Genomic DNA, 13,335 nt, shown 5'->3' with positions numbered 1-13,335 from the left:
AGATGCGAATAATGTATGATTTTTATGTGCGATGATTCCGGTTTGATTCGTTTTTTTATCGAGATACACGAAAGGGCAAAGATTTGCCATTTTTAGACGATGACCCATATAAATTTGTTTGGTCTTTGATCCACTCGTAAGTTTAAATGTGTTACTGGTTTTTCATGTGCGATTGTCAACCTTTGGTGGTGGTATAAGGATATCTCGCATAAGGCTTAAGTATTGACAAAAAAATAATTTTCTTATTTTTAATTTGTAACTCTCCCTGACCACATTTTGATTACAAAAACAATTGAATACATATTTACAATTCATAACAATTTCAATTCCACCCGCATCACCTCGACGTCCGCCGTTCTACAACTAAGCGGAACTGCGCACTGAAGTATTTCCGAACCAACTTAGGGTCTTTCACCAAAAGAGCGTACCAATTCTTAAAGGGCCGGCAACGCACTTGCGAACCCTCTGGCATTGAGAGTATCCATGTGGTATTGCTTAACATCAGGTGAGCCTCCAGTCCGTTTGCCCCTGTTCTATAAAAAAAAACATCAAATTAAATTATGTCCTTAAAAAATGAGAACAATTCGCAATGCCATGTGGTGCGTGTACTGTGGTACGGGGAATGCATGCAATTTGATACGTCTTTTTAATTAATTAACTGAGCTACCTAAACCCAACCTTTTTTGTGTAATGGGAAGAAAGAGTGCCCTCATGGACACTCAATGCTTGTGAGTGGTACGCTCTTTTCTTGACCCTAAGCCGAATTGATTCTGAAATACTTAATTAAACTATGTTGGTCGTACAGCGCAGGGTTACCCAGAGAATACGAAAGGCAGCCTGTGTCCACTTATGGGTAATTTAATACCTAATCTAAATGTTATGAATGAACAACACAAAATGTCTATCACAGAAGATATTGTACGCAAAAACAATTTGTAATGTAATGTTTGTATTTATTACTGCTACAACTTTGAAAATAAATAGGAGAATAACTCTTAATGGCGCTGTGTTGGGAGTTGTAATCGATTCGTGACATACAATTCCTGTGAATTTTTGGTGCGGCAATGTGCCTTGAGACTATTTTTTTCTTGTTTGTATAGTTTTTTGTAGTGAAACTTCTTTATCGGCGTTGGAAAAAAATTACCATCACATTTTTCAGTTACGCGTCACATCTTTCGGTAATGCGCCATCTTTTTCTTCAGTTGATTCGAAGCGATTAAGAACGATAACAATGATAGTAATAATTCTATTACAATTGATGAAATTCTGTAATAATCTTAGTAGTAATAAGGTAAAATGAAATAATTGTATTATTTGTATTAATATCTATGATAATAAAAGCCTTTTGTTAAACTTTATCTAAAGTAACTTTATTAAGCCAATTTCTGTAAACTTACATCTTTCGAAAAATAAGCTCATAAAGAAGTTTCACTTCTTACGTGTTACACTGATACACGCACACATTTTTATTTATCTCGTGTATGTTATGTTGGCCTATATACATAGGACTCGTCTTACATTAAATATTTTATTTAGTTTGCCATGTACCAATGTGCCGAACCGCCAGCTATTACAAATAAATAGATTAAATTAAGATTTTTAATAAAACTTTAACGTGAATCGATACATGTTATTACAATTTGTATAGACTGGACATAGGCGTTTGCGGGCATGTCTCGGCGCTTCAAACGGCCTACAAAATTTATTGTTATTGGATCGGACTACGTACACGCATCCACACTCCGCGGCTATCACGACAGTACAACTTTATCTTGAGACGACATTATTCTGAATACAATGTTTGCTTTTATGTGGCTTTTGGGCTGCTGAATGGCAGATTTATGGGCCAGCGATCACCTAATCACGGTGTAGACTTAGCGCTAGGAGTCCATAAGAATAATATGATTTCAATCGTGAAAATAATGCGCCTTGAACACAATTACGCTACTAAATTTTAATATAGAGATTGTTATTGACATTGTTTAATAATGAGGAACGTTACATATACATATCTGCATTTTCTACCGCATTTACCATGGAGTTAGTTTTATCTTGCCTTGACGGCTCCATACAAATAACCATCTGCATCATATATCACCTCGACGTCCGTTTTGCAAACCAATTCGACTTAGGGTCTCTCAAGAAAAGAACGTAACAAATCGACCGGCTACGCACTTGCGAGCCTTCCAACAATGTCAGTCAATGGACACTCCATGGGGGCGGTGGTATCACTTAACATCAGGTGAGCCTCCTTCCCGTTTGTCTAAAATACATTTATACATACATTAGTTTTAAGTAAATGGATTTTTTTTATACATTCTTCATGTTCTATTGATAATTTATTTTTGACAAGTTAGCTTATCAGTTTTACATGTCAACTCAATAACTGAATAATCAAAAGCAACTCCCGTAGAGTAACAATATTTTTATTTAAACATATATACCATACTCACTTTATAAGAAATTATATCTCCCGACATTGGCGTTAGTAACATTTATAAATCAGAATAAGGCCTTGGCGCTTGCGCAGATTGCAGAGCACTTTTCACCAACGGCAATTTGTTAATGATACCATTCATCTATATTTTAAATATTTCACACCCATTATTGTATGGAATTCAATTACTAAGAATGATTTATTTTTTATATATTGTTCACAAAGTCGTCTTAACTTTCTATAGAAAAGCTTAATTTTAATAGACTTTCGTTTTTTACCTGAATTCATGTTCTGTTGTCTCTGAACTTCTAGGCCAAATTTTGGAGCCAAACATAAAATATATGATAATAAACATAATATATTTACTTTATTATATAATATATATCATAAAATTAAGGTGCAGAAAAAAAAATCCAAAGTAGCGGTAAAACTGTCAGTCTTGGGTTCATAATTTACTTTATAGATATAAAATATTGTTACTTGGGGAAATGCATTGTTCGTACTCTTCTACTGTGCTTAATATTCCGCAATTTTGATTATTTACAGGTAATGACATTAAAGTGTACATACGCAAACATTGTGCTGAAACCGGAAACAATTAGGCACGAGACGTAAGGAACAGAAAGCTGACCACGTATCCATACTAATAAAAAAATTATCCAACAATTATACTATAAGAGTCTCGCCCCAGTTATGATTATGAATATTATTGTTTTAAAAGAAATGTTTATATTATTAACTTATTGTCTGTCATTCAAACTCTTCCCGAATATAACATAATCGCGAAGAAAACACTACCAGAGCTTTTCATATTCGGTATTGGGCTGATAAATAAAAGGCATTGTTATGTCCATCTAATAATCAAATATACTGTTTTTCTAGAAAGAAAGAAAAACTTTATTTGTACACAATAACAGGATATTTAGGTAAAACAAAGTGCACTTTCTTACACACTAGGATTCCCTTTGACATGTTAACTGTACTTAACAATAATTTCTACATAACACAAATTTATAATTAAACTATTGCCCGATAAGAATATGTTATGTATCTGTTGACTAGAAGTTGTTTAAGATTTTCGTAAATATATAATGTATTTTGAAATGGTCTTTAAGAAAGTGGTTCAAGATGAAAGGGCCTCGGATGGAGAAAAAGCATTTATTTATTTATTCATTTGGGAAACAAATAGATACATTTCTAAAATTAGAAGTCATAAAAGAAATATAAACATAAGAATTAAAGCATTGGATATATCCACAAAAAGTTTCACTAATAAAAAAAGGATATAAAAACAAAACATGACATGACAGAGAACAAAATATTTAAGTAGACAATACAAAGTTTATAGATCGGTAGAACGACAGATATACTAGTAGCCAAAATAAGAAGAAAGATACAAGGTTTACTACTCGAATAGTTGTTTTAACCTATTCTTAAATGAAGCAGTATCCTGTGAAGAGGCTCACGGAACCCAATGTTGGTTCTGGGAGTCGGAAGGTTAAAGGTTCTGTGCGAGCGTAGAGATCTGGCAGGAATATTGAATCTTATGAGTTCGAGAAGATTTGAACAAGTTAATTCATGTATTTGACGCATAAAGGGCGGTTTTTGGTTGCTAAATATTAGCGTTGTGTGATGCTGTGGTCGGTGTTTGTTTCCAAAAAAGTCTGCAAATTGCTATTAAGTATAATAGTCTAACAGTTAAAAGTTTTGTTTTATTGTACCGTTTTGAAGTTGAGTAGAAAACTAGGAAGTGTTTATTTATTTATGTCATGTATTACATAAAAATATAGCTTGTATACATCCGGGAATCCTCCGTTCCGATTGACGCGCATCGAACATGGGTTGATTGATATCATCCTTATGATGGAATCTCTTTTAATTTTAGATTTTTATTTTATTTTTAAAAATCGCATATTTTTTTCAGTCATGACTGGGGGCCTTTCCTATCCACGTGGCCCTGTGCTGCCCAAAAATCCCTTAAGTCCGCCCTTCCTCTAGATGACACTTAAGCCAAATTTTATATGAAAAGTACATAAATTACTTCTTGCTACAAATTTGACTTTCACCGAAATGATTGTCGATATCCGGGAACAAATCAGGATACGAGGAAAAACATAATAGCTGCATTGTTACAAACTGTGAATTTATGATGTGTATAGGATGTGAAAGGCTGTAATTGACAATCAATTGATATCTTCCTTTTTGTGTAGCAGATGTTCACTTGTTTTTGAAGCCGCCGTAATATACGAGATTAAGTTGCTATAGTATGTATGAAGACTTATAACGAAAACTGTATGTAAATACCCCATATAGTGTTTGCATCTTTGACATTAGTTTCAAAGACAAATAGTAGTAGATTTTGAGGTTAATGTACGCAGGTTTCTCCTCTCTTTAGTTGCTGGATGAAAAAAAACACACCATGTGTAACCTACCCACTGAAGTATTTCCGAACCAATTCGCGTTAGAGTCCTTCAAAATAAGAGCGTACCAATTCCGGCAACGCACTGGCAAACCTTATGGAAGTATGAGTGTCCATGGGCGGTATCACTTACGATAAGATGATGATATAAAAAAGTGTATTGTCTTTATATCTGTATGGTGATGTCACGAAATGAGGGTTAGAACGAACCCATATGTCAAAATCGGTCGCGTTTATTTTTTTTCAGAGACGTATGATGTCAAACATGGAAATAGTGTATGCTGTATGTAAAATTATGGAAATCACTGACTTCAGCAATAGTTAGCTACAAATCTGGCGTCACCAAACACGTGCGAGAATAATTATTTAACACATAACATTGAATTAAAATAATTCAGTTTGCTAATTAAATAGAAGCCTATTTATTACGGCTCTAATTTCCTCAAATCTCAAAGGCACTATCTTCTAGATGCGTTCTAGATTATATATATTATATATATATATATATATAATAGGCCGTTACATAATTTGGTAATGCTTAATAATTAACTCGCATTTGTAGGATTTCTGAAGCGCGTCAACGGCAATGCGCACGTTAACGTTTAGCAGATTCATGATTACATAATATAACGCTATTTATTTGTCGAGGTTAAACGTCATACTGAACTTGTTAACTGGACAGTTATCAGTTCAGTTGCTTTTATAGTTAAAACATCTCTGTAGAAAACACCTTCCAAAGCAAATCCTGTCTCAGTATATTCTGTATGATTATATGGATATTATTGTATTTTTTATTTATTTATTTACACTTCGTTACACTACAATATAAAAAATAACATAATTAAATGAAAAAGGAGGGCAACTGGCGGCCTTATCGCTTACGAGCGATCTCTTCCAGGCAACCACTGTGAGAAAAGAAAAAAAGAAAAATGTATTAAATTACATAAGACAGGCAAGCAGTGCAAAAATACATGTTGTACACAGTTATTATTATAGTGGTAAGTGCATAAATAGAACACAAGAGCAGAGTGTCTGACCCTTAATAGAGACTGTAAGTAGTGTTATTGGACACTTTCTTATTTTAAATATCATCCTAAGTATACGAACATATATGTATATTGCTATGTTTTATATTAAACATAAGTAAGGTTATTAATTAATATTACCTTCTCGCAGCATCAATCCTTTTATTTTATATAACTACAATGACACCGATACGTTTTAAAAATATATGAATTATCTAATGACACAAATATTTTATCGCGGTCATAGACACAGATACTGCCGAGGGTATGATATTTATAATATGTTTATAACATTCAAATATATACATATTAATACTATAAATAGCTTGTCAAAAGAAGTCTGGTCTTCTGAAGTCTTCTGGTCTGAAGAAAATATGAACTCTTGAAAAATACTTTATTTTACATCACGATCCTAAATTAAGACTAATAAGTAATTCAAATCTATCCCATTTTAGTAATAAGGATATTCAACACAAGAAAGTGTCCATCAACACCACTTACTACCATAATTCCATACTATCAGTACTTGTTTGTAGATTAATAATTAATTTTGTACAGATAGCATTCAATCCCTTCCAAGCATCCTGTACAATTTACTGTAACGAAGATACGAGTTGTATCTTCTCTTCTCGCTTTTATTTACCATGAACCTTCTTCGGAGTTTGGTAAGCATCACACCTACTTATATTTTGGAACAGCGATGACGTTATCAATATACACTGGCTGGTAATTTGATGTTTTGTCCACTGGTCCATACGCCAAAGTTCGTAATGCATTTTGTAATTTTACTATCGCTTCCTCTAAAATACATCATTAATAATCGATGTTACAAAATTAAGCTCACTAAAGCTCATAATCAATTTAATATGCCATTAAAGCTTGACAATTGTATCACATAAGCTCATGGATTAATTAAACGATACGAAGTTATCATTAGTTAACTGGTGCTTAGAAATAAACAATATTAAACTCTAGTATACTTTCTTACAAATGCCTTAATACTCTATAAAAGTCGCTGAAATCTGCGCCATACATATTTTTGACATACGTTTTAGTTATGTCTTATCGGCTATTATGATTAAAAAAACCAGTAGAGGCAAATCTTCACTTCTAATTATTTGCTTTTTCTAATAGGCAAGTATTCAAGTATAAGCCTTTTGTATACAGTTCTCGCAGTTACTTTTTTGTGATTAAGTCCATCAGTGCACAGTCGTGATCAAATCAACGATCTTATAACCGTACGAGACAAGAGTCGCACGCTGTGGCCACTGGGCTAACACTTATCTGGTTATTACTCATAAATTATATCAAGCATACATCACTCTAGACTTAAAACTTTCTTTTATTTAGGAGTTGTATGAAGTCTGAGTGTATGGAGGGAGCCTTTGACTATCTATATGATATATATCACTGTCTTATATATCGTTATATCGATCCACTATACCATCAATCTTGACACACTCATAACTATAGGTACAGCGGTTTAAGATAGTATAATTTAGTTAAAACAAATAGTGGATTGCGATAGCATATATACGATACCTTGTAAGCTTCTAAACCTAATTTACAAAGTGCTCGACTCTATAGCACCCACAAGCAGAGTTTATGGTGAATATCGTTGAAATAAAGGGAGCCGGAGTGGTATATAAGGACCGTGTAGTTTTCAAATTAGAAAATCCAAATGAAAGCCATAAAAAATTGAATTAATATTTATTAAAATATTTAATAGGTACCCATTTAACTATTACTATATATTTACATTAAGATAAAATTTTCTAGTTAATAAATAATTTACATGTGTAATTAACTATATAAAGAAGCACTGGCTATTAACTGGCAGTTAAAAGTCAGCGATCTAGGCTATTCGTTGATCGAGAAATATAAAAACAAAAGATGACGCATCGCTCTATTGTGATTGGTTATCCTTAGTCCAATCAAATACAGACGAATATGCTTTGCCAAGTCGTAAAGGGAAATGCGCCATCTTTTATTTTACATACCCTCTAAGGAGGTTTTATCAACCTCTCTAGGAACCATTAAAGTAAAAATATACAGTTTTCAACATTAATTTTAATAATCTAAATGGTGACGTGAATTTTTGTGTCCTTAAACAATTTCTAAATTACAAAATTTACGTAAGTTATAATCCACCGCAGACCTTTGTGAGCGCGAACGAAATGAAAGGAAAAATACGCCTATTCGTTGTAAGATTACAATTTTCAAATCGATTTTTATCATAGAAAAAGAAATCTCTCACTGGATCTTGGGTATGTCGAGCAACAGGGAAACATAAAAAAATATAGTAAAGATCCTTATGAACCGTCTCCATTTTGCAGTCGTTTAAAATCAATATAATACTTGTCGATTACAAAATAACATTTAATTCTGTATATTAAATAATTTGTGCAAACTAAATTTGATCTTGTACATTAATTAGCTCAGTATCTACATATTTACATAAATTTACAATTAATTGCATTACATACAAATCAACGATCATGTTTCGTTAATTGTAGGGGCAAATCGTTAGACCTCTGTCGACAGGGACTGCTTGATCTTGACCTAGCCTTTTTTTGCTTTACGCCTTCGTCTTCGCTCTCATCATGCACATTTATCTCCTCATCTGAATCAGACTCGTATCTGGACAATTGCATTGACTGCGCAGCGAGCAGGGCCGCTGCGGAGTTGGGTACAAAGGCTTTGAACGCGCTGCTCTCCAGTCCAGGGTGTGGTTTAAAATCGAACGTCTGCTGGGAAAGCGCTTTGAGCGCGTTCGTCTCGAACTGAGCGTGAGATAGAGCCTTCATGGCGTTAGCGTCATGAGAGAGGGCCTTGAACGCGCTATTCTCTCCGCCCATTTGTGGTGCGTGATAGGCAATGCGCGTCGGGGACAAAGAACGCGATCGGGAACGGGAAGGTGAGTGTGGGAGGCGGTGCGAAGGTGAGCCGCCACCGCGCTTGAGGAGGTTCATGCGCTGGTGGCGCCTCCACTTGGCTCGTCTGTTGGAAAACCAAACCTGTCAGTAACGGCAAATAAACGTGATTAGTATTCGGTACTCACTTCTTGATATATACTAATTATAACTAGCTTGATTTTTGTAAGTCATATCATGGGTTTTTCTCTGCTTATCCATTTTACCAGAAACATAGGAACATTTTCGTTGCATATACAATATGTATCATTATAATAAGCTCATAGTACAAAAGTTTAAATAAATTGAATATTATTTTTTGATTGAATTGAATACACTTTTATAGGAATTATACGGTAATCATAACTTGTTAACAGACGCAAGGCGAAATCTAAAATCGGTTGAATATATATCGCCTACAAAACTTTACTTATTTTTTATAATAATATTGTTGCTAATAGTTGAATATTTACCTGTACACGAGCCTCGGAAAGAGATGTTTTAGAAGCGAGCCTCTCTCTCGTAGACACACAGGGGTAATGTGACTTTTCAAATTCCTTTTCAAGTTCTTCTAATTGATCTGGACTAAATGTGGTTCTATTCCGTCTAAACTTTGGTTGTTCACCGTCTAAAGATCCCGAGTCATCACCGTCGACATCTATAAAAAAAAACTCAATGTAAACAACGAATTTCGGTATTAAATTCCAATTTCTTATCCATAGAAATGAATCACTTTTGTGATGACAAAAATGAAATTAATGTATGATTCATGAATTACTGATTATATTAATAGAACATTCAATGTAAACTTAATAAAATTAAATATATCACCAATTACCAATAAGCCCTCTCCCCGTTGATGATAAGAAGCCTTGTTTCATCGCATCTGGGTGAGGCACGCCTACCGACGGTGCAGCTACACCTGGTGGGAGAGGCAAGCTACCATGCGGCCACACCCCACCGCTTCCGCCCCATGGGAAGCTGCCGTACGGCGGAGGGGCAGCATACAACCCGTAGCCCGCAGCCCTCGCAAACTCCGCCGCGGCTCGTTCAGCAGCCCGGTTTCTCAGTATTCTATTGATCGAAGATACGCTAGGAGCTGTTGCGTTCGTACATACACCTGGGAACAAATATCATCGAATTAAATTAGACTAATCTGTTAATAAAAAAAATTATCTATCACTGTGTCCATATTTGCGTCACCATAGTAATGCATGTTGGTTTTTTGTTCTTCAGATATTTATTATTATTATTATTTTTAACATAGCAGGGACTTGTCTGATTTTAAGTGATACAGCTGCCCATAGACACATGCCAAAGGGCCGAGCGATACCGATTTGATACTTGAAAGACTTAGGGTCTGTTTCACAGTGTATTGATAAATTACCAAATAGCTATGGAAGACCTAAATTATTTGGAATATAAAAGTTCCGAATAAGAACCTTCACGTTTCATCGGACTCATAACTTATCATGGACTTTATGTGACGAATAGTGCTATCCGATAGATACCAATAAGTAGTAAATAGCTTTATGTAGAACTTATACAATAAGGCCTTCCATTGCATCCCTAATAATTTATGTGACGATTTTAGATTTGGTCGAAAGGTAGGCGATCAGCCTCCTATGCCTCCACTGTTTGGGTTTTAAACACGCTGTGCTTCAACATTAAAGCGAATGTTAAATGCGCATATAGAAAGAAACTCAGTGGTGCACAGTCGGGGTTTGAACCTCACGACCTCAGGGATACGGCACGATAAAGCCACTAGGACAATATTATTTATAATATATTTGCCATAAATCCGTGCAGTTAATAATATGTTATTAAAAAATTATTTCCTGCTTCAAGTCATCGAGTAACTAATGCATAATTGCAGTTTTCTGGTCTATTTCTTGTTGTGATAATTATCAGTAAACGCGTTTAAACTGAAGCGTCAGTGGTCGCGTTAAGCGTTCGCCATTAAAGAGCTTGTCTCGGTTTGTACTTGAATGCTATACTTTTAATACTTGGTGGTATTTGTCCTGTTAAGTGGACTTTGAACTATTGCTGTGGGGAATAAATATACTAGTTTTTCTGTTAGTCTTCTTGATCTTGAAAACACACTTAATTTTAGATTTATGGATCAGACTTTCTATGAGAAGTTTAATCAATGAGAGTTTATGTTATATTTAGAGATATGAACCAACTTTATGAATATGAATTTTAAGAGTATTATTTTCTTTATTTATTACGTAAACCTACAGCTAACAAATTATACATAAAAACAATCAATTACACTAAATATAATAATAATAAAAATTATTCAATAGATTTAACGAAGAGATAATTTGGCTGTGATGTGTGATAGTGTAAAAGTGACTACATACCGTACTTGAAGGTGGGTATGCTCATGAAGCAGGTCACTTTCCGCTATAGATATTATTTATACTGATTTAAACATATAATAGCTTAAACAAGTCTAGGTTTAAATATTGGTCGTATGTTCGGGCTGCGCGCAAAACTGAGTTTTAAAATTTTACTTACTTTAAAAACCTATTAACATAAAAAATTATTAACATATAACTTCATTATTTCATTGCTATATTAAAGCAGATATAATAAGAAATTTAAAAAGTTCCTTGTGTTCTTTATATCCCAATCGCAATTGACTTAATCTTTGTTGTACTCTAAAAATTATGATATAATATCTGCCTTCTAGTGGTATACCTAGGCGAAATACTTTATAATCATTATTATAAAGTATTTCTTCGATATAAGGAAATATAGTTCAGTTATCAGGCAATGCATAAACAGACAGGCGTGGAGGTTCCTACTATATTAAGATGCGTGATTGCGTGCGTGCCAATACAACCTTGCCAGCCATCCCATGTAATTTTCAGGAAATACTTTGAGTAATATATATTAATAATAGGCTGTCCGTTTGTAATTGTCGTAGAATTCGTTGTAAAGCTACTGAGCACTCGACTTGTAATAGGTATTAGGTTTTTGTCGTAATTGTTGCAATTACAGTGGTTTTTACTGGCTTCGGAGATTTTGTGATAAGATAATAAGATAATTTAATTAAACTTTAACTTAGGTTTTCAATAATGTAAGATTAAGTAATAGTGTTTCAATAGTTCTTATTAAAACAAACAAAAGTAGGATTGTACAAAAGACACAATATTGTATTTCATATAACAGTTTTTTATTTATTTAGTGGAGGCAAACGGGGAGAAGGTTCACCTGATGATATGTGATTCCGAGGTTTACCTTCATCTGAGAAGGAGATTCGATTCATGGCACGGAAGGACAATGCGGAATAAGAATTAAAATCATTTTCCCGATGGGGTAGACAGGTACCACATATCTCTTGCTATGGTCGTGACATACCTCTCTCACTTCATCCACCCTCATGACACGACGCATCCTTCGGTTATGGCTATTTATGCTCTAGTACCTCCTGGTTATGGTCCAGGTCTAGTCCAGTTTTTATCATCATAAATATAATGCTGCCAAGTTAAAAGTACACTGCCAGGTACCAAACTTTTTACAATTTCAATTTTATTTTCAATAACTTTTAATTATTTTTATTATTACTTTGTAGGTTCATACAATTGTAAATACAAATTATACGTATGTAGTATGATTCAATTATTAGGGTAACTATAGAAATATAACGAGGGGAAATAAATAGGCTTTATTATTATTAAAGCCATAAATGCGTTCAATAGTATTATTAATGGCGAACAAACTGTAGAACAATGCCTAGATATACATTGCCCTATATTATCTCTTTCCAGACACGACCTGGAGCAACAAACACAGGTGATAGTAGATCGTAACGGCCTACAGGACATCGAAACAAAGCGCAGAGCGTGGCTGGAACGATTCTCCGACAAAATTATTAATTACCTGACGGAGACAAACAAAAATCAAAGAACGGTCTCGTCCCAGATCGCCCATGAATATTGTAAATAATAATATTACCTATGTAACGTTACCTATAGACACGTAACACGAATGCATATGATTTTAATTTGTGTATCTGTTTAATAAAATAAGGATGGATGGAAGAATGACCCTGGACACAATCCATCAATTAAAAAAATGTTTGCACAGTTCCAGTCAATTCTTCAATTTTCCATTATTTTTACAGTTAACGTGCCGTTTAGCGTCAAATATAATCGAAAGTCGAAGTAATTGTTGGGTTAATTGTCGGTAACAAGTACCAATGATAACCAGTAGACGGAATATGTCTATTTTGTGTAAATAGCAGCAAATTGACTTTACAACATTTTGAGTAATTACGATAAGTAGAGCATTTAGGTGTTTTTGTTCGAATGGTAACAATAATTGCAAACCTGTCACTATTATTATATTAATAACTGACTTAAATGTTAGAAACATTGTTATGTACGGAAAGAAGTGTGAAGATATTTTAAAGGTCGCATAAGCACATATATAATAGGAGGCAAACTGACAGGAGGCTCATCTGATGTTAAGTGTTACTGCCCGCCCATGGACAATCAATGCCAGAGGGCTTGCAAGTGCTCTGCTAGCCTT

General features: G+C 34.2%; 1 protein-coding gene across 2 annotated transcripts in view; it reads right to left on the bottom strand.

Annotated features, from left to right (window-relative positions):
* Positions 1–8,323: 8,323 nt before the first annotated feature.
* Positions 8,324–13,335, bottom strand: part of LOC123715254 (paired box protein Pax-6-like) — a 51,998-nt gene continuing 46,986 nt past the window's right edge. The window contains exons 4-6 of one of the 2 annotated variants that reach the window (XM_045670200.1): positions 9,632–9,913; positions 9,267–9,451; positions 8,324–8,898 (exon numbers count right to left, since the gene is read on the bottom strand). In XM_045670200.1, the coding sequence (XP_045526156.1) occupies positions 8,371–8,898; positions 9,267–9,451; positions 9,632–9,913 (995 nt within the window). In that variant the 3' untranslated portion in view covers positions 8,324–8,370. The remainder of the gene's footprint in view (positions 8,899–9,266; positions 9,452–9,631; positions 9,914–13,335) is intronic. The other variant, XM_045670201.1, reaches the window with a different exon arrangement.

This window comes from Pieris brassicae, chromosome 10 (genome assembly GCF_905147105.1).
Source record: "Pieris brassicae chromosome 10, ilPieBrab1.1, whole genome shotgun sequence".
Lineage (NCBI taxonomy): Eukaryota > Metazoa > Arthropoda > Insecta > Lepidoptera > Pieridae > Pieris > Pieris brassicae.
The sequence above is the reverse complement of the archived record's forward strand: the minus strand, read 5'-3'. Positions and strand labels throughout refer to the sequence as shown.